General features: G+C 38.5%; 2 protein-coding genes across 4 annotated transcripts in view; one reads left to right on the top strand and one right to left on the bottom strand.

Moving 5' to 3' along the window:
- The window catches only part of CDC40 (cell division cycle 40), a 49,356-nt gene extending 33,840 nt beyond the window's left edge, over window positions 1-15,516 (top strand). The window contains exons 9-15 of the mRNA XM_082731932.1: window positions 619-664; window positions 2,855-2,956; window positions 3,955-4,070; window positions 4,284-4,417; window positions 10,769-10,845; window positions 12,355-12,499; window positions 13,496-15,516. Coding sequence (XP_082588058.1) covers window positions 619-664; window positions 2,855-2,956; window positions 3,955-4,070; window positions 4,284-4,417; window positions 10,769-10,845; window positions 12,355-12,499; window positions 13,496-13,673 — 798 coding nt within the window. The 3' untranslated portion in view covers window positions 13,674-15,516. The remainder of the gene's footprint in view (window positions 1-618; window positions 665-2,854; window positions 2,957-3,954; window positions 4,071-4,283; window positions 4,418-10,768; window positions 10,846-12,354; window positions 12,500-13,495) is intronic.
- METTL24 (methyltransferase like 24) overlaps window positions 1-22,460 on the bottom strand; it is a 145,566-nt gene that overhangs the window by 25,153 nt on the left and 97,953 nt on the right. The window contains exons 6-7 of one of the 3 annotated variants that reach the window (XM_082731981.1): window positions 21,371-21,554; window positions 1,052-1,113 (exon numbers count right to left, since the gene is read on the bottom strand). The exons of 1 other annotated variant lie outside the window; for it this stretch is intronic. In XM_082731981.1, the coding sequence (XP_082588107.1) occupies window positions 21,411-21,554 (144 nt within the window). In that variant the 3' untranslated portion in view covers window positions 1,052-1,113; window positions 21,371-21,410. Of the gene's footprint in view, window positions 1-687; window positions 1,114-21,370; window positions 21,555-22,460 lie in introns of those variants that run through there. One more of the 3 variants, XM_082731979.1, reaches the window with a different exon arrangement.

Genomic DNA, 22,460 nt, shown 5'->3' with positions numbered 1-22,460 from the left:
GCGAGGAGCCTGCTTCTTCCTCTGCCTGCCACTCCCCCTGCTTGTGCTCTTTCTCCCTGACAAATAAATAAATAAAATCTTTAAAAAAAGAAGAAAGAATAAAGGGAGTTTTGAAGCTATTGTATGTATTAATTCACTTTAGGTGTGATGAGAATTATTAGCCTATTATACTTTAGATCATCATTTTCATATAGCTTCTATAATATTTTGTTACTTTAGAAAGTTCAAAAAAAATCTTCAGTACCAAAATGTTATAAACATGGTAGTTTTAATAACATTTAGTTCTTCTGGAAGTAGCTCGTATTACATAAATAGAAACTTTTCACCATGGAAAATATGTCAAATATAGAAAAGAATAAGAAGAAAGGGAAGATCACTTGTATCAGCTCCACCTAAGTGCTCTTGATATTTTGCTGTATCTTTGTCAGATCTCAGGAGTGTGTGTGTGTGTGTGTGTGTGTGTGTGTGTGTTTAATGTATGATGCCTTTGGTTAAATCCCCAGTACCCGCAGACATGCACACACATAGCTGGCAAATGGTTGTTGCTCTTGATTGAAACTTGTCATTCTATGGAAGTCTTGTATTCAATTTAATATTTCTGTGTGTTTTTTTCCCCAGCTCTGGGAGGTTTATGGAGACAGACGCTGTCTGCGAACATTTATTGGTAATACTCCTTTCCTTTCTGTCTATAATCTGTTTGGAAAAACTTTTTAAACTCCCATCATTGACCATAATGTTACTACACTGCTAATGAAGGGAAGTCTTCAAGGACTCGAACTGAGTCTTGAAGAGGATGTCCTTCCACATAGACACATAGACAAAACAAGAGAGCAGAGCAGAAGCGAAAGTGGTCTGAGAAAGCATGCTCTTTGGGACAGCCAGGTATAATGCAGAATTGCCAGGGGGGACACGGTTAGAGGTGCCAAGAGGGAACAGCAGTATAACCAGAAGCAGAGCATGACGGCCTTGGGTGCCATCAGTGAGGAGTGGAGAATCTATGCAGATGGCCTTGGAAAGCCTGCCATTAAACTGCTCTTGAGGAAATTGACTCGGTCCAATCTGAAGTTTACAGAGGTCACAGTGGCAGTACGACGATGTTCTGGGAGAGCAAGCCTGCAGGCAGGGAGACAAATGTCAGGGTTATGTCATTGGCCTGGATTAGAGACCATGAGAGCCTGGCCTAAAGCAGCTAATGGAGAGGAAAAGAACCGTGAAGAGTTAAAATCAGCAGGACTTAGTCACTGGATATGAGTAATAAGAGTGAAACAGAAATCTAGGGTGACTCCCAGCTGGTTGACTAAACGGGGTGCCATTGGCCATGAGAGGGGACATAAGACAATGACGACATGTCACTTGTTAAACCTGAACTGCCTTTGGATTATGGAGTTGCACATGTCCAGTGAGCAGTTAGCCAGGTGTTAAGCTTTGAAAAGAGGTTAGGAATCAGCAACTAAAGCACACAAAAGAATAAGACTGAGTGAACTCCTTGAAGGAGAAAACAAGGCCAAAAAGAGAACAGCTTTGTGGCCAACTAGCCTTTTGGATAGAGGATAGTTTACTGTCTTTGTGAGATTTCTTGTGAAGGTCAGTTACGTTTCCAAATGTAACTGTACATTACTGAATTTTTGTGTGATTTGTAGTGGCTCTGTTTTTAGATTTAAGTGGGAGTCCATTCTGCATGCCTTGTTAGAATTTTGGGGCCTTGCTGAACAAATGAATACTGCCCAAGGTGCCAGAGCATTCTACAGGGAGACTCCAAGCAGCAGATGGGAACAAAATGCCTCTTGTATATATAATGGACTTGGTCTCCATCTTGTACATATGGTGGATTTGGTCTCCATCTTGTACATGTGGTGGACTTGGTCTCCATCTTGTACGTATAGTGAACTTGGTCTCCATCTTGTACGCATAATGGACTTGGTCTCCATAGCGGACAGATGGAGAAACTATCTAACCAGCAGATAGTTTTTCAGTGGAAAACGAAATGACCAGTTTTGGAAGAGGGGACTCTTGCTGTAGAAAAGAATGCCAAATTACTGTCACACGTAGCCCGATTAGAATTCACTGGTGATGGCGGTCCAGGGCTGCTGTGTGTGGCTGACGATTTGTGCAACCCATATTCCGTCAGTCTTGGTCATGAGGGGTGGTAAAAAAACAGAAGTTCCTGCTTTGATTTAGCCACATTTTATTCGTCCCTGTAACTTTCAAGAGTGGCTTGGTCTGGCAGACTGGTTTTCAAGCAAAGCACCTTTAAGTTAATTTATTGTCGAGATGGTATCTTAAAACAAGATAGACATTAATGTTAGATTCCAAAAGGCTTAGTCTCTTGAGGTTCTGAAGTCACTTCTCTGAAACCTGGTAACTTGATCACAGAAATCCGCAGGTATTGGAGAAGAGCTGTGATTCCATGTACTTTAGGATTGGGTCGCTTAGTTTCACTTAGTGAATAATCTAGAGAAGGAACCTCCCAAATGTCACTAGGCCCTCCTCTTTCATTAGCAATAATTGGTCTGTTATGTTTCCTTAAATTCTTGGCTGCTTAGTCATCAATTATGTATACTGCATATTAAAAGATTTCTCTGACAAACTCTAAATGTTAGATCTTTTCTCTTGGCTCTTACCTAAATGTTAGGCATCAGAAACACCTAGGGAGCTTTCTGAAGGAGAAATAAAGAAATAAAAAACCACTTACGTTCCCAAGCCCACACCTACCATATTCTGCGTCAGTAAGTCAGGATAGGATTCCAGGGATTCAGACTCACAGGGTGGCTTGCAAATGCTATTTCTCTCATGGTGTTTCTGTTTTAAGAGAAAATCTTTCCCCTCACCTCCATTTCTGTTGTCCCTGCCTTAGGCCACAGCAAAGCCGTTAGGGACATCTGCTTTAATACTGCAGGGACGCAGTTCCTCAGCGCAGCTTACGACAGGTACCTTAAGCTCTGGGACACAGAGACAGGTAAGAACTCACTTATACTAATGCCAGTATGCATTTATCTTACAAATTAGCATGTATAAATCATAGAACATCGAGCATTCTTCTGTGGCAAAACGGTGCTTCTATAGCTGCTCATTCGCGTATCATCGACTGTCAGCTAATACCATGAAATGTTCATAGAGTTCAAACACAGCTACATAAGTAGCTCTTTCACTCTGAACCTTTGTTTCCATCAAATGCAACTTATAAAGCGAACATCCTGATAGGCAAGCAAATTTGAAATCTTCCGTAGATGAGTTAATTATCTTCATCTTCCCCTCCACCACCCAGACACTACATTGCACATAGTAGAAGCACAATAAATGTCTGACGAACAGAATTAATTTAATTGCCCCTGTTAATTACAAAGTAAGTCTGTCTACAGACCCACGGGTCAGGTGGTTTAATGTATTCACAGACGTTAATTATTTTAGTACATTGTGGCTACTATAATTTTGCATAATTAGAGGACCATCTTTCATCTTACCAAGTTCTAAGGGTAAAGATAATAGCTAATATTTATCGAACACTTACTGTTTACCAGGCATTGTACTAGGCACTTGTATCCAGCATCACATCCAATTCTTAAAATAGCCCTATAATTACTATTATTATTACAGATGAAGAAATTGAGGCTTAAAGGGGGAGCTTTTCCAGAGCCACACAGCTCATAAGTGGCTGAACTGATTTAAACCAACGTCTCTCTGATGCCAGAGCCCCTACGCTTACCCCACAGTAGTTCTCAACTCCGGCTCCACATCATAATCACTTTCTCTCTTCTGCAGTCGATGATCCAGATTTATTTTTGAAAAAAATATTTTTAATCATAAGAAATCTGTGAAAAGAGTTCATAGTAAGGAACAAGCAGTCTGCCTTCTCCAAAATGTATTAAGTAAATCATCTCTAGATTTTAATCCCCAGGCTGTCTTTGAAGTGGTCAGATTTCTCTTCCCTACTTTAACTTGAGTCTTTGGTTTTAGGACAGTGTATATCAAGATTTACAAACCGAAAAGTGCCCTATTGTGTCAAATTTAATCCCGATGAAGATAAGCAAAATCTTTTTGTAGCTGGTATGTCTGATAAAAAGATTGTGCAGGTAAATCTTTTTTACAATATTTTTTATTAAGATTCCTATAGTTTATGTTGTATTAAGGGGATGGAATAAGGAGTGTTAACTTGTTTAGTGCTTGCTGCTAATGGTCTATTTTTAGTAGAAAACAGTCATTATGTTAGAGATCTTTTTCTTCACTTTCCATAGTTTACATCTGCTCCACTTCTGTCTTTACCTTTTCTCTTGTTTGATCTACAGTGGGACATTCGAAGTGGGGAAATTGTTCAGGAGTATGACCGGCATTTGGGGGCCGTCAACACCATTGTTTTTGTTGACGAGAACAGGAGATTTGTGAGCACATCCGATGATAAGAGCCTAAGAGTTTGGGAATGGTGAGTTTTTGTCAGTAGAATATCTGATTTATATAATTATATCAAGCAATTTAAAAATCTGTAGCCAAAGAAAAGCCTGCTAATAGGCAACCATGTGAATATTTGCACAACTATGATATCTGGCTTGCCAACCAAACTATTTTAAACATTTAAGTACCCAGAATATGGAAATAAAACTTTAGATATGCTATATTTCATAGTCTTCAAGCAGTCTATCTACAGGTTATATATTTTGAGCCATTTTTCTTGCATTGGTGAAAAGTTTATATTGTGTTGCCTTTCGTTGTTTATTAGGTACTTTGTCTTTGCAAAATGACTGATGAGATGTAGGACCCACAAATGTATAGACCCTGTTATTCACCATTGGAATTAAACATTAAACCCTGACCTCAGAGTCAACCCAAAAAAAGAAAGAATACTTAAAAATCTCTTAAGTTTTTAAATGTCTACATTATGATTATTCAGTACCGAAAATGGCCCCAGGCCATCACCCATTGTGTCCTGCCATTCGTAACACATAATGGTAAAAATCAAATGTTTTATTTGTAGAATATGTTGGTTAGTTTTGCTTTCCTTGAGAGAGAAAGGAAAACTTTCCTAAAGAAATACTAAAACTGGTTTCACTAAGTATCATAGATAGTGTTTTTTCATTTATTTATGAAGAAATATGTAAGAGTCTTTTTGTTCAAAGGAATGTTTGGATGGCGCCCAGCTCGTTCTTATAGTCCGTTACGAAACACAGCTCAGCCGTGGTTACAGCCTTGCAGGGCCTAAAAAGTGTGACTTTCCACCCCAGAAGATGCTCTGCTCTAAGAAGTGGGAAGCCAGGAGTTTGCTTCTGAAACTGAGTCTCTCTGGGGAACTAAGCAGGTTCCCTAACCCTCGTCAGGAAAATTTGGGTAATTGAAGGTTTCATGTGATTGAACCGCAGTTTGTCCCCTGCTCACCACCAGTAAACCTCTTCAGACTGCCCCCACTCGTGGACAGCCAGCTGTGTACTCTATCCACAGTTTTAATGTCATCCTTAAAGTCCAAGATTTGAAACTTTCTCATAACTAAGATCTTTTTTACTTCAGAAATGATGTTACATGCCAAGAATCCCATACGGACCTCAAGTTTTATATGAGCCGCCTTACATTACTTGCACCATAGTCTGAAGCATAAACATATCCGTGTACTTGTTTTGTTTATACACAGTTTGATTATACTTAAACTTTCAGATGTTTCTATCTTCAGATGATATTTCAGCTCCATTTTAAAACTTGGACTGGTTTAAACAAAATTGGTAAATATTTAAATGAAGCAGCAGTTACAGGGCTCTAAGAACACCTGTGTGTGCTTTCGAATTTAGAACATTGGTCAGCGAAATATGACCAGCAAAAAAAAAAAGTACAGATCTTTCACCTTGGTTAAATTTATTCCCAAGTATTTTCTTGTTTTTTATTACAAATGGGATTGTTTTCTTAATTTCTCTTTCCAAGAGTTCATTGTTAGTGTCTAGAAATGCAACTGATTTTTTAATACTGAGTTTGTATTCTGCAACTTCACTGAATCATTTATTGGCTCTAACAGTGTGTGTGTGTGTGTGTGTGTGTGTGTGTGCGTGCGCGCGCGTGTGAAATCATTAGGGTTTTCTATATATAATACTATGTCATTCGCAAACAGAGACAGTTTTACTTCTTTGTTATTTGGATGCCTTTTTCTTCTGGCCTGATTGCTCTGGCTAGGACACTTAGTACTACGTTGACTAAAAATGGTTAGAGCAGACATCCTTCCTGATCCAGAGTAAAAGCTTTCAGCCGTTCACATTTAAGTATGATGTTAGCTGTGGGCTTGTCACATGTGGCTACGTTCCCCCTGTACCCAGTTTATTGAGACTTTTTATCATAAAAAGATATTGAATGTTGTCCATTTTTTGAGATTATTGTATGATGTTTTTTATCATTCCCATTTGTATTTCATTGATTTGTATATATTGAACCATCCTTGCATCCCAGGGATAAATCCCACTTGATCATGGTATGTGATTCCTCTAATGTACTGTGGAATTCAGTTTCCTAAAATTGTACTGAGTACTTTTTTTTTAAAGATTTTATTTATTTGACAGATCACAGGTAGGCAGAGAGAGAAGGGGAAGCAGGCTCCCCGCTGAACGGAGAGCCTGATGCGGGTATCAATCCCAAGAGCCCAAGATCATGACCTGAGCTGAAGGCAGAGGCCTAACCCACTGAGCCACCCAGGCGCCCCTGGACTGAGTATTTTTGCACCTATATTTATTAGGGATGTTGGCCTATAGTTTTCTTGTAGTGTCTTTGTCTGGCTTTGGCATCAGGGTAATACTGGCCTTATAAAATGAGTTTGGAAGTATTCCCTCCTCTTCTGTTTTTTTGGGGGGAAGAGTTTGAGAAGGATTACTGTTAATTCTTCTTTAAATGTTTATTGTACCTCACCAGTGAAGCCATCTGGTCCTGGGCATTTTTTGTGGTTTTTGATTACTGTTTCAATCTCCTTAGTTATCATTGGTCTGTTCAGATTTTCTATATCTTTATGAGTCTGTCTTGGTAAGTTGCATGTTTCTAGGAATTTATTCATTTCTTCTAGGTTTTCTAATTTGTTGGTATATAATTGTTCATAGTAGTTTCTTGTGACCATTAGTGCTTCACTGTTATCAGTCATACTGTCTCTTTCATTTCTGTTTTTGAGTTTTTCTCTTTTTTTCTTAGTTTAGCTAAATGTTTATTTTCTTTTTTTCAGAAAACCAGCTCTTAGTTTCATTGATCTTTTCTATTATCTCTAGTCCCTATTTCATGTGTTTTCTCCCTGACATTTGTATTTTTTTTCTTTCTGCTAACTTGGGTCTTAGATTGTTGTTCTTTTCCTGGCTCTTGGAAGTGTAAAGTTAAGTTGTTTATTTGAAATTCTTCTTCTTTAATGTAAGTATTTATCAGTATAAACTTCCACTGGCTTTTGCTGCACCCGTAAGTTTTGGTATGTTGTGTTTCTGTTTCATTTGTGTCAAGATAGGTTTTGATTTCCCTTTTGTTTTCATCTTTGACCCATGTTTTGTTTAGTAGTGTGTTGTTAATCTCCACATACTTGTACATTTTCCAGTTGTCTTGTAATTGATGTCCAGTTTCCTACCTTTGTGGTCAGAAAAGATGCTTGATATGATTTCAATCTTAACTATATTAAAGATAGTCTTGTGGCATCATATATGATCTATCCTGGAGAATATTTCATACGCACTTGAGAAGAATGTCTATTCTGCTCTGTTTGGTGGAATGTTCTATATACATCAGTTAGGACCACCTGGTTTAATGTGTCATTTAAGTGCAATGTTTCCTTATTGATTTTCTGTCTGGATGCCCTGTCTGTTGTTGACAATGGAATATGGATGTCCCCTGGTATTATTGTATTGCTGGCTATCTATTTCTCCCTTCAGATCTGTTAACATTTGCTTTATGTGTTTAGGTGGTCTGATGTTGGGTGTATAAATTGGGTGTATTTGTTATATCTTCTTCATGAATTGATGGCCTTCTTTGTCTCTTATTGTAGTTTTTGGCTTAAAGTCTATTTTGTTTGATACAAGCATAGCAACTACCCTGGCTTTTAGTTTCCATTTTCATGGGATATGGTTTCTATCCTTTCACTATCAGTCCTTCAAACTGAAGTGAGTCTCTTATACACAGTATATAGTTGGGTCCTTTTTTTTCCATTCACCTAACTTGAGTCTTTTGTAAATTTAGTCCATTTACGTTTGAGGTAATTACTGAGAGGTCTGGACTTCTACTAGTGCCATTTTGTTCATTGTTTTCTGCTTGTTTGTCGTTCCTTTGTTCCTTTCTTTCTTCCTCCCTTCCTTTGTGATTTGATGATTTTTCTATAGTAGTATGCTTTGATTTTCTTCTGTTTCTCTTTTGTGTATTAGTAGGTTTTTGCTTCATGCATACCATGAGGCTTACATAAAATATGCAGGTCTTGCATTCTTAATCATATGGCTGGTTAGTTAGATGATGAAGGGTCTGGTGGGGAGAGAAGGTAACTTGCATCCAGTTTAGTGAGTCAGAAGGAAACGTGAGCATCAGTCTTGCTACAGAGCCAAATAGGAAGCAAAATCACCTCGGGATCCCTAGAGCTGACCACATACATCCGTCCATGAAGGTGATTCCTAGTGTTACTGGCAGCTTGCAGAAAGGGAGGCCCTGACCACCTCAAAGTGAAAACTGACCCCAACAGTAGGAAAATTCTTATTACTAGGACCCTCAGATGGATGATGTTTGCCAAACTTAACACCCTATGCCTGCTAAGAGTAGCACAATGATACAAGAAAACAAACTAAGGGAAACCTGGTTTTCATAAACAATGCTATATTATTAAGATTATTAGACAATTTTAAAGGAGAATAAGAGATTATCATTAGATATTGAACAGTCTGGTATGCTAATTGGCTGGATTCATGAGATATCATAGACATGTTTTTTCCAAAAGGTATTTATTATATTAAAATATTTTTAGAAGAAATTTTGACAGATGTTGATCCTACTGTTTATCTTGTATCTTTAAAGTTTCATAGATTTTTTTTTAAAGATCTTATTTATTTATTTGACAGAGAGATCACAAGTAGGCAGAGAGGCAGGCAGAGAGAGGGTGGGGGAAGCAGGCTCCTCACTGAGCTTGAAGCGGGCCTCGATCCCAGGACCCCGAGATCATGATCTGAGCCGAAGGCAGAGGCTTTAACCCACTGATCCACCCCGGTGCCCTAAAATTTCACAGATTTTTATTAAGGTTTTTTTTCAAAGCGTTCATTTCCAGATTGAAGATTATATGTAAGATATAAATTACTAGCTTATTATACTGAATTAGTTTCTAATGAGAAAATAGTGTTGTGTTTATTAAATGTAACTATGCCCAGCAGACATTTTCACTAGCAGTTAACAATGTTCACAGAGTGTTCAGACCCATTTCTTGTTCTAGACCTCACTGTATCGAGTCCTTGAAATAAGGGATCTGTGTATAGTCTTTTGTTTGTTTGTTTACTTTTAGGAAAACATTGATTGATCTGAACCTACACTCTGGTTAATTTAGAAATGCTCTTCTGTTTTAATCTATGTTATTGACTATTATTGGAAAATAATTTTATATGAGGAAAAAACAGTTGAACCTTTTTCATACTGAGGTTCTTTTCAGTACATGTGGGTTATTTTGAATGTCACTTCTCTTTGGTATTTTAGAGAGGAATAAAGGGTTGGAAATTTGATAAATGATACTGTTCCCCAGGTTACACCTAAAAATACTTTGTTCTAACCAACAGCCTCATAGAAGTTTTTTCTAATCATTTACTTCTTCTGGATGGGTAGATAGATGGATAGAAAATATCCTTATGTAAAGGCAAATTATTATTATAATTATTGTTATTCTAACTAATCAAAGCTTTGGAACTTGAACCATAGTTAGAAAGTGATAGTGCTGCTTGATATTCTGTTATTGAGCAGATTTCCACATGTTACTCTGTGAAAAACATTTCTGGTCACTCACGAAAAGCAACAAGACCAAGATCCTTCAGAATTACTAAAGAGATTTTTTTTTTTTTTTAATCATGGAGAATATTAAAAACAAAAAGGCATTTGGAACTTTTCACGGTTCTAGGTGACTAGTTTTGGATTTTTGTTGTCTTTGTTTTATTCTTTGTGTCACTCATATAAGAATTTCTTTAATGCACTTTTCTCCTGCACCATATACATGTAGAATAATAGAAGATGCCCCAGTGCCTGGGTACCAGGTACCCAGGGAAGGAAATCTCCCTTACCCATTCAGAAATCTCATTACTTCCAGATGGGCTCTGCCTGCCTGCAGATCCCTGTACAGCTTTGCCCACTATCCCCTTGCACTGCCGAAGCCTCTTTAACCCTCTCACCTGCTTGCGGAGTTAACAAGTTAAGGCTGACTGGCAGGTAAACTAAGAACACCTCCCTCCCTGTAGGCTTGCCTCAGACATCTTGCTGCTGCCTACCATGGTACATTCTTGGATGAGTTCGTTGTCAGAGAACTTCAATCACAGACATTTTTTTTTTTTAACATAAAGACCAAAGTTTAAGTCAAATAGAGTTGGAAAACTAAGTCACTAACACTATTATAATTATCATGGAAAGGCACTTGTGAAGTACAAGACTGGTAATAGGCAACAGGAGGCCATTTTGTGATTTTTTTTTTTTTCCTTCCTCCCAGGAAGTCTCATGAAAGGTTAATTAAATATATAATCTCAAGAATATCTCTTTAGTTTAAGAGAGAACTCTTCCAAAGGTACTTTTTTAGAAATTACTTAATTCTGAGAAGCTGTTTTTTAAATTTTAGGGACATCCCTGTGGATTTCAAGTATATAGCAGAGCCCAGTATGCACTCGATGCCTGCGGTGACTTTGTCTCCAAACGGTGAGTGAGTAGGAAGAAAGTGGTTTTAAAAGAGCCTCTAAGACAAAGTGTGATTTCTGTATTCAGAAGAACTTTGGCCGTTTCCTCCTAGGGGAAGTCTGTCACAGGGCCATACTTGTATAAGGAAACCTTTTCGATATTAAAAATAGTCACTGGTTTTCATCTGTGAGTCACCTCACCCATTCTCTTGTTTTTAAAAATAATAATAAAGAGAAGGAGGAGGAGGAGGAGAAACAGTGAACTGCAGCTAACGCTGACGGAACATTCCATCTGAGACTCAGGGTTTTTTTTGTTGTTGTTGTTGTTTTTAAATAATTCTCCTTCCAGCAGAATCATGTTCAATCATTTAGTGATTTTATTGTGAGCTCTTTTTCTTTCAGAGGATAGACAATTTTGATCTTGTTCCCCATAATAAGAATACTTTAGCAATTTACTGTAAAAGATGTTCTCAGGCAAAATAAAAAAGATAAATCCAGCTACGACTGTTTTCTGTTCAATAGAGCATCGCCTTCTAAGTACGAAGTAATTTATACTGCAGATATCCTGACAGTGTACTGACTCAGCCCTGTCCATGAGGGTGTTGGAGGAGACGGTCTGATGTCTGGGCAGCACTGTCCCCGAGGCCCCTGTTAACTCCCATAGCTCCTGTGAGTGTAGAGCAAGGAAGAGGCGGCAAGAAATCCTTTGCTCTTTCATCCAGGCGTCTGCCACAGGCAGATCAGTGATCATTTTTGTCAAGCACCCTATGATTTTTATGAGAAGAGCCACCTAACTGGGTCTGATTTTGATAACCACCACGTTATATACCATCACATTTGTCTCTCTCTACACCTTATATAGTAATTTTTACACTCCCTGTTACAAATATTGTGCCCATCTTGAACAAGATCATCTACCCTCTCAGACTGAATATTGTTAAGAGCATTCCCTTCCTTAATAAGTGTGCAAGTATGTCGGATGCAAGAAGATAACTGCAGTTTGGGCTCTAGAGACTTTGGTGAATCTTGGGTAGATAAAAGCAGTTTGGCCTTTCAGGAACAGTTCCGATACCTCTTTTTTGTATGGTTTTATTTAATAATCCTAGGTTTTCTTACCTAGCATTAATCTTTCCTTTTCCCATAATTAACACAGATAAGTCTCTTTTCCCCCGTGGTTCTCTTGTCTGTGCTTACTCCTAAAATTAATTTCATTTCATAAAATTTTCTTTAGTGTTGTTCATGCTAAACTCAGAATTTCTGCATATCCTTATTCAAACAAAAAAGGCTTTTATATGAAGAGTGCTCAATGATATGGGATTATTTGAGCAAAATCCATTACTTCTTTATATATAAATCCCTCTTGTCAGTGACAAATTTGTAACACTTTATAGCTGGTATGGTAAATTCATTTTCCTATTATTATAAAGCAATTGGGAACAAAAGAATATTAACATCTGAACAGACTGAAAATAAAAAGTCTTTTCAGAATTTTCAGTCTTGGTCTAACATGTCTCATTTATTGAATTCACAGGGAAATGGTTAGCCTGCCAATCGATGGACAACCAAATCTTAATTTTTGGAGCACAGAACAGATTTAGATTGAATAAGAAAAAAATTTTTAAGGGCCATATGGTAGCAGGTTATGCTTGTCAGGTGGACTTTTCACCAGACATGAGGTAAGTTTAAATTTTCTTTTATATTCTCGTATTCAAATGTGATGACATAAACCAATGTCGTACAAATAGTAACAGTTTAAAAATCACTGTCCCATACGTAATCGCATGTTTACTATGCAGATTGTCACAACGCCTGATGGAAGGACAAGAACAAGTTATGAAAACTACATTTAGCTTTTTTAAGTTCTTCAGTGGGTCTCTTTATCTTGCTTAGTCTTGTGCCCTTTAACCACAGCATAAGTTGCTGTCCATACAGTCTATGCCATATTTTCTCTCTGCTTTTCTGTAATCACTAGATGGCTGTGATCAAATGCTGGCAGAATTAATTCTGTACTGCAGTGTTGTCATTAAAAACTTTCTGCAGCTTTTCTATGGTGAGACCTCAAATCCAGCTCTTGAGTCTTTCTAGGCTGCACTGTTTGTGAAACCCAGAGAAAGTCTCTCTATGAGTAAAACTCTGCATTCATTCTCTCGTTCTTAACTAAAATATATAAGGAGAAGTAATCCAGAAGTCTGTGTAACCTTGTATATTTAGGATAGGGATTGTGCCGTAGACTCCTGCCTCCGAGTTAGTCTTAAACATTTTCAGAAGTGTTGAAGCCAAAAAGTAATTATGAAGGTGGTTGAGTCCAATTACAGTAGGATAGGTGTCCCCTGCACGATGTGAGGCCGGTTGCCCTGCACTGTTTCTCTCTAAAGAGTGATTGGATACTGCTTCTCTTGTGGCCCTGGGTTTCCCAACCTTCCAGGTTAATCCATTTTTTACTCACAGATCGGTAGCTCGATGGGGAGAGTGTTTGGGTAGAAGTTTAAATCATAGACTGCTTTAAGCTCTACTCTGTTATTCTCACTGAGCATTGTGTGTTCACACTGACTTATATTACCATGAAAAAGATAAACTCCCTGTTTCTTATCCATTTTGTCAGTTTAAGGTGAATTTAACAATTTAATCAAGGTGAATTTAACAATTTGAATTTATTTCTCTTCCCATTCTAGCTATGTGATTTCAGGAGATGGCAATGGAAAATTGAACATCTGGGACTGGAAGACCACAAAACTCTACAGTCGATTTAAAGCTCATGATAAAGTGTGTATAGGGGCAGTGTGGCATCCTCATGAAACCTCTAAAGTCATAACGTGTGGTTGGGATGGTCTCATTAAGTTGTGGGATTAATGAGACTAATCCTTATCTAGGGTCATTTTTGATCCAATATCATATTTAACTATATTTAATTATTAAATGTGTTGGATGACAACTTGATTTACAAATTAGGATTTCCTTACATGGCCTTATGAAATTGACCCATTGTTTAAAAATTTTTTTTGGTAAATTTGGCTCACACAATTTCATTGGCAACTTCATTTTGTTCTTTATAGATGTTATTTATACAGAAATGACCATTGGCTTTCATTGTGGTGAGTAGTAGTTGTTGGCAGGCAGTCTGGGTTTAACCACCCCCACCTTGACATACCGAAAGGATCTCTTTGGGGTTGAGGAAGAATCCCTGGTGGATTGGGGGTTTTAAAGGAGGTAATATAATTAATGACAGATAATTCTGAAAGGCACCATGTTTACCTTTTCAACAAAAAGGGAAGTAGGAGCAGGGACGATGTAATTTAATGTGAATCTGAAAGAAGGTAAAACCATGCACAATTATTGTTTCCATTATTTTTGGTGGGTCAAGTTCAGATCTTTGGATTCAAGAGTTCTATTTTTTATGACATATATCGTATGTTTACTTGTAAGGCAGCAATCTTCTCTGACTGCAGTGTTTCTTTAACTATTAAACAATGGAAAATAAACAGTCCAGAGTTTTTTTCCTTGGCTTTCTTCCCAGTCAGTATAGACAGGACTATATGTTATAAGAGAATTATGTTATTTTTGAAAGTGAAACTCAAGAGAATTGAGTCAAGACTTTGAGTTTTATTTGTATTTACTATCTGTAAGGACCTGGCTACACTTCCAGAAATCAGGGTCTCCTAGGTCATCGATTCATAGATGTTACTACTGAAATACTCCTCATAGGAGATGGGGTATGAGGGCGTCGTCTAAAATGTCAACTTGTAATTTCTTTGAAGTAGTGTGTTTGATCTTTAAAATTATTCTGATTTTGCTTATGAATATATGCAACAGAACTTTTTAGGAGTAGAAAAATTTTTAACTTCGCTCCGAATCTTCGAATAAAATTGACACTCCAGGAAAATGGCTGTCATTCCCCAGTTTGAGAAGCAATAACTAGTTGGTTTAAAAAAAAAAAATGTTTAAGAACTTGGATTGTGAAATCAGGATAGCCTCTTGAGTAGAGTAGCTAACAGCACTTTGGTTGACAAGCCATTTCTCCTGTTTTGTTACAAATCTCTGTAAGATATGTGAATATTTGAATGTGCTTTGAAATATTTCAGTACCATGCTTAAAAACATTGGTTCATAGCTGCTCAGAGTGCTGACTTAGAGACCAAAATCATGTTGAATGTTGATATCCTAAGGGCACTGGGCTCTTGAGAACGATTCATGCTCCTTGTGCTTAAAGACTTCCATTTTCAAAAAATTAACTTTTAAAAAGGCCCGGTATAGATGACCTGGCACTATGGCCACATATAAATAAATTTCAAAGAAGATAGAAAAAGAGAATAAAAAACGGTAAGACATGTTATTTTGGGGCACACAGACACTCAAAGAAATACGAACACACTGCCCGGCCTCTGCCTTTGTGTATCTGCCAGTAAGAGTGGCTGCCCTTCCCAAAGAGGAAGGAATTCACACAAAACCTTTTCTTTAGTCCCAAACCACTGGTTTTAACAAATGTGAATGATTGAATTGTGATGGGACAGAAAGAATTAATCATACATTTAAGCGATCTTGTTCAGCATCAGTATTGTATATGTTACAAATCATAATTTCTAAATCTGGGTTTATTTTATTGTGTTTTTGACTGTTTCTAAACTAAGTAACTGTATATAAAAGTTGTCTCTTTTTTAAAAAAATCGTATTTTTAAATAAAGCATTTTTTCTAGAAAGTGTTATCAAAATTTTCATTCTTAGTCTTAAGTCTTAACTGTTGAGACAACAGCTTAAACCATCTGCAGATTTTAAATGGTCATTTTTATTTTATGGGGAGAAATGCTTTTAGAAGTGGGGATGATATATGAATATGGTATATGAGTGGATTTATTCTAGTTAATATCAGAAATATGGGGCGGCACGCTGACAGCACACAGATTAAGTCTAACACATTCCGTATTTGTTCACTCAGTGGTGGCACTGAGTTATGACTGCACCCATTTCAGAGTATACAAATAAGTGAGGTTCTTTTCCAGCTTAAAAAAGTCTCAAGATTGTGTTATTGGAATTAAGTGGTTACCTTCTGGCCCTTTTTCCTCACTGCAGCTTTTTGATCACACCCAGATTTCCCTCCTAAAGGTTAGCATAAAAGTGATGCTTTACTGAAAGTGTTAATCAAATAAATATTTAAATATTGAAGCAGAAGCTGGGAATATTTTGTCCTTATGAGGAGACAGTTTTAAGATAAGGAACAGGAAACAGTATCAAACAGGCACTTCTCTAAGTAAATAAGTATAGAGTGATTCTTGACGAAGCATTGTGAGGCTGGTTGATGCCCTTATTGGCATATTTATAAATTACCAGAAGGAAATTGACAGTGAAATATTAAACTCTTGAATGACAGCCGTAAGGCCTGCAGCACCACCAATGATTATAGAAAGCTTTCCTTGAAGTCTCAGTGTAGACTGAGAACCCTCTACATGAGAATCACCTAGAGATGATGGTGTTGCTCGCTGAGATACAGAAGAGGAGAAGAGAGAGTAGTTGGAAGAGCCATCACGAAATGAGGTATGAGGAAGGCACGTGCGAAGTGCCATCCACTCAATGTGGGTTTCAGGGTGAGACCTAGGGAACGCCGATGCGGTGTGCAATCAAAGATGCATGTTTTCCACATACTGACATCTCTGAAATAGGGCTGTGTCTTAAAATCAGTGCTGTGTCATGGTTTAATTGGCAGCGTTCTCTCTTAGTGGATCATACAGTAACTGATGAAATACAGTAGAAACAAGGCAGGTGCGAGGGGACCTATGAAGAAGAGATGATCCAGTAGAAAGACGTTTCTATCACAGCATGTGGCTCCAAATTCGTGAGAGCCCATAGATTTGCAGAGAACACCCATGTTCTCAAATGTTCTCGCTTTGATCAATGGGTAAATAAAACAAATGAACCAACAAAAGAACACCATTGGGAAATATAAAGATATTTATATTAATATATACTTGAATGTATATTAATGTGAATATACCGAAAAAGCTGTATGTTCATTCACTGGGTCAAACTCAGCACTTTAGCAAGGTCCCCAGTTGACCTTCACACTAAGGAGGAGAACCAGTGCTGCAGAGTCTGAGTTTGTCTTAAGTATTTCAGAAATGGCACTGTTTGGTACATGTAAGAGAAATTTTGTTAGCCAGACATAAATACATGCGTAGTGTGCGTGTACATTTAGGTATGTGTATATATATGCATGTGAAGATATGTATACACATTTTCTGTATTTATATGTTCGTAATCATTTTAATAATTGTGGAAACAGCTTTCTCAACCTAAACACTGTCATTTTATCTGGATCTTAAAGGAAAAAAGTTGCAGCTTGGAACCAGAGTCCTTAGAGGGGCTTTAGTTTTAGTGACAAAGAAAGAGCAAACTCCTCTGCCTGTACAGCTTCCTGTAACTGCAATCACAATCTTTAGAGGAATTTTCTAGCTCCCCACATCCTATTCTTCACTCTTCAGCATTTGCGATCTGAGGGACTGACTCAAATCTCAAACATTTTTTAAGTACACATTACAGGATAGTGCTAATAGAAAATGTGAGCCATTTGTGTAATTTTTTTTCATGTGTACAATTTTTAACTTTCTAATGGCCACATTTAAAAAATGGGATATTAATTTTAATAATACATTTCATCTAATATAATATATCCAAAGTATTAGTTCAACATTCAGTTATCTTTTTAAAAGATTGATTTAGGGATGCCTGGGTGGCTCAAGTCAGTGAACATCTGCCTTCAGCTCAGGTCATGATCTCAGGGTCCTGGGATCAAGTCCTACATCAGGGACTCCACTTCTCTTGCTCAGCAGGGACCGTGCTTCTCCCTCTGGCTGCTACTCCCCCTGTTTGTACTCTTGCTCTCTTTCCCTCTCTCTCTCTCTGGAAATAAAATCTTTTTTAAAAAAATATTTATTTATTTTATTTTAGCGCAAGCTGGGAGGGAGGGCCAGAGGAAGAGGGGGAAGGAGAATCTCAAGCGGACTTCCCACCGAGCATGGAGCCTAATGTGGGACTCGATACCAAGATTCTGAGATCATGACCTGAGCTGAAATCAAGAGTCAGAAGCTTAACCAACTGAGACACCCAGGTGCCCCTCAATTATTTTTTAAATAAATATTTTACTTTCCTCATACTAAAGTCTTTGAAACCTGGTATGTATTTCACACATTAACAGCATGTCTCAATTAGACACTAAATATTCATCAGATAATTTTGCCTGTTTCACACTAAGTCGATGTACCAAGCCCAAGCTGTTGCAAATATATCAGAGCTTTCTAGTAACTGAATCAGGTAGATGTTTCTAAATTAAGTTAATTAAAAGTAAACAATTTAAAATTCAGTTCCTCTGTCACATTAGCCACATTCTAAGTGCTCAGTAGCGACCTGCGGCTAATGGCTACCATATTACATGAAATGGGTCTAGCACCGCTTTATACACCCATGGCTCAAATATTCAACTAAACTGCTTTATCTTCGGAAAGGAATCAAAGGTTCAGACTACTCAAAATACATTAAGAATATAAATTTTTCTCTGCTTCATTTTGGGTAGTTTCCTCAGGTTTATCTTCCAGTTTGCTTTGCAATCTCTTCAGCTGTGTCTACTCTGCCGCTTAATCCATTAAATGTATTCCAGTGACTTTCCCTTTATGGAAGTAGTTTTATAGATTTTTATATCTACCTGTTCTTCATATATCATTTTCTTAAGGTTTCTATATAGTCTTTCATGCCTTTAATCATTTTAAACAATTGGTATTATACTTTAAGACTTGTTACATCAAGTGCTTGAGCTGAAAACCCTAGCATTTACCTCATGGTGGGCCACTACCTTGTCAGTTGTAATTTTCTATCAGGCGTTCATCTTAAGCAGTTCATGCTTTTTCTTTTTTGAAGAAATCTTTGTAGCCTAAGTTGAAGAGTACCTTCACAGTGGTTTTACATTCATTTCTGCCATACACCCTTATGTTTCACTCCCTCGGTTTTTTATCTTCATTTCTCAGCTTACGGTTTTCCTCCCCATGAGATTAATATAAATTCAACTCCTCAAGCAGACCAGAGGTTTCAAATTCTCATGGGAAACTTGTAGTTCCTCCCAGAGCTGCAGCAAGGATAGGCTTTCTTGTGTTGGGGTTTGGGGATGAGGGCGGTAGGTTTTTTTTAGGGCTCTTGCATTGAGGTCGTGTAGCCCTCCCAGGGCCCACAGTGCAGGTGTCTCTGTGCCAGTCCTTTCCCCCTTATCTCTGGTGCTGTAGGCCTCTAGCTCGGCTGGTCCACTAACCCCTTCAGACTCCTGCTGAGTAGGTTCCTGCTCTACCTGTCTGGGTCTAGGCTCCCTCTGAGCTTTGTATGTATGAAGATTTTTCCCTCTTGGGCGTTCCGCCATACATGTGAGTGTATATGTACATATGTGTGTGTTGTGTACACACATGCACGTTCACACATGCACATACAGAAGGATCACCACATATATACACACTTAATCTAGTATCTTCAGATAGTGCCACTTCATTAGGATATTCTGTAAACAGTTGTATAAACCAGTGTAGTCTGAAACACTCCGGTTTTTAGAACCCTGTGAGTTTAAGCATATTATCCGAAGAGGTACTTGGCCTGAGGGCACTTCATTTGACTGTAGAGCCATCATCACGAATTCATTCCTCTGTTATCCAGGCCTTTTCTTCTGAATAAGCACATCATTTGGATTCTTCTAAATTTATCCCAAGGCTTCTCTTCATAGCACACAAATCACGAAATTACCCTGCCACTGTCTGAGCCTTCTCCAATCACAAAAATCTTAGAATAATGAGATTTTCAAGATGGAAGAAACCTCAAAAATCAAATATTCCAACCTCAGATAAGCAAATAGGCCAATAAAGGTGATGGTTTGCTCGATGCCACACAGCTAGTCAGTGACAGCAGCACAGTCTTTCTCCTTTCATCCTACTGTTCTGCCTCCTCCCCATAATCGACTTAGTTGTGGATTTTTTAAACTGTCATCTTTGTGGCATAGTCTTTGTGGCTTCCAGCTTGCTGTCTCCGAGTGAGGTAGTTCAAAAGAAACACTCCGCTGTTGAGACTGTGTTTCATCCTTTAGTAAAACAGAACCTAGTGAATGGCATTTTCTTCGTCTCTCCCATTAGAGTTGGGCCCCATCAGTGTGCCCACGGGAATGTTGCTTGTTTTAAGAAGAATTAATTATTGTTTTTCCCCCAAAGATTGATTTATTTATTTGAGAGAGCGTGCGTGCGTGTGCACACACACACACACATGCACAGTGGGGTGGAGAAGAGGGAGAGAGGATCACAAGCAGACTCCGTGCTGAGTGGGGAGTCTGCCACGGGGTTTAATCCTACAACCCTAAGATCACAACCCTAGCTGAAACCAAGAGTCAGATGCTCAACTGACTGTACCACTCAGATGCCCCACAAAGCATTAATTTTAATGAAACTAGCATTTTTCCATATAGTGTTAAAATGTGACATTAAACTCACTTGATTTATTTTCCTTAAGGACAGAAACATAAAGAATTTCAGTATCTTCTAAATTTAGGCAGTTTAAGAACACATTGGATAGGGGCGCATGGGTGGCTCAGTGAGTTAAGCCTCTGCCTTTGGCTCAGGTCATGATCTCGGGGTCCTGGGATCTAGCCCTGCATCAGGTTCTCTGCTCAGTGGGGAGCCTGTCCCTTCCTCTCTCTCTGCCTGCCTCTCTGCCTACTTGGGATCTCTTTCTGTCAAATAGATAAATAAAATCTTTTTAAAAAAATACATTGAATCTTTGGGTTATGATTTCATGTGGTAAGTCAAGTTCAAATACCTCTTTCAATAAGAAAAAGACATTTTTACATAAAGTTAAATGTGTTTTTGAACTCACAAAGAAGCGGCAGTTGGCTAATACAAAAAGAATTATGTTATTGCTTCAAAGGCAAACATAAACTTATCTCCAGCTGAAAAGAACAATTATATTAATGGAGCCTGGAGGTATTGTTGTGTTGTCAAGAATAATAATGTTTTAATGAGGGTTTCACTTTTAATCTGACAAAATGCAATGATAAGATGAGCTCCCTGGTATTAACCAAAGCTTTGCAAAACCCAAACATGTAATACTTGGGAGATACAGATCTTATACTGTATTTACTGTATCTAAGATCGTATAGCCAAGGCAGAGAGGGCATACGTGAATAATTCACTTGGACTAAACACTGTAAACTCATGGATTTACTTTTGTTCTACCCTGATACAGATGGGTGAATTCTAACAGATATTTGCTTACTTCTCCCTAACTTTCTTCATTTTAACACATCAAATAGTTGCAAATATTTATGCGATAACCTGTTCAAGCTGCCATCAGATACAATCGCTCAAAGAGAAGGCAAAAGGGAAATTCCTTTCCTTTGAATTTAATCTTGAATTGTGACAGAGTTTGCGCCAAAAGGTGATTTCTGAATCTCTGACATAGCTCCTTTATGTCTTTCACCTAAATAAGGTTTTTTTAAAATCATTTGAAGAACATTATTAAATTTATATTTTCAGATTCACTTACAGGCCTTGGTCTGCTAAGATGAGGCTCGTGAACCTGCAGGTCAAAACTGGCTTGAAAACACAGGAAACACAGTGCATTTCCAAGTGACTGGGCCCTTTCTAAAACCCAAGAGGAAAGTGCCACATAGTGGGACAAGCCAGGGCCGAGAGCTGCTTCCAGGCCTCGCAAGAGCTTTTCTGGCAACCTGAAATATTGACAAAGAAGTCACTGGGCCCCCCATCCTTTCAGGAAGTTTCCATTTGGCAGGCATATTTTAATTAAGTAGATTGCTTAAACGAAACTTGCATGCTACCAAAACGTCCCAAACTCTAACAGATCGGCAGGTCTGATGTTAGTGTGTTAGTGTATTTGTAGCTTCCCTCCCCCCTCCCAATTTACTAGTAAGGAAGTAAAAAGTCCTTTGGGCCTGGTATCTCAATGTCTGTTAGAGACTGTGGAGGCCGCACAGCGGAGGGAAGGGGACCTACCCAGCCTCTGGATCTGAAAGCTAGAGAGCAATTCCCTACTGTACCATCTACTAGTGGCAGCATCTGCATAAGCTACTAACCCTCTCAGAGTTTCCTCACCTGTGTAATGGGGCAAATTACACCTTTGTGCAGGGTTGCTGGGAGAACTGGGAGCCATCTGTGTACAGTGCCGGGCACACAGGATGCTCTCCATAGTAGCTCTTGACTCTGCCCCTTCTCTGGGTTCTGTTTGTGCTGCTCTTATGGGGGTCACAGTGGCACTGGCTCTTGTTTTGCCTTCACAAGTGGGATCTTCCCAAACAGCCGTGCTGTGCTACCCCAGACCCTTGCTCATGGCCTACACCGGTAGCTCTCCACAGGGGGATGGTCTGCAGCCGTCTCTGGTTGTTGCAACTGAGAGGGGAGTGGGGAGGTGCTCCTGGCAGCTAGTGGGGAGGGCCAGGGATGCTGCCGAACATTGTACAAGGCACGGAACAGCCCTCTCTCTCCCAACAAGGAATAATCCAGCCCAAAATGGCAATCTGTACTGAGGTTAAGAAACCCCAGCCTACACAATAAGCATAATAAATTTCAGAGGTAGGGGAAACCATAGCAACAGTCAGGATAGTCATCATAAATTTCAA

This window comes from Mustela nivalis, assembly GCF_964662115.1.
Source record: "Mustela nivalis genome assembly, chromosome: 5".
Classification (NCBI taxonomy): Eukaryota; Metazoa; Chordata; class Mammalia; order Carnivora; family Mustelidae; genus Mustela; species Mustela nivalis.
This window is presented reverse-complemented; position numbering and strand designations above follow the sequence as displayed.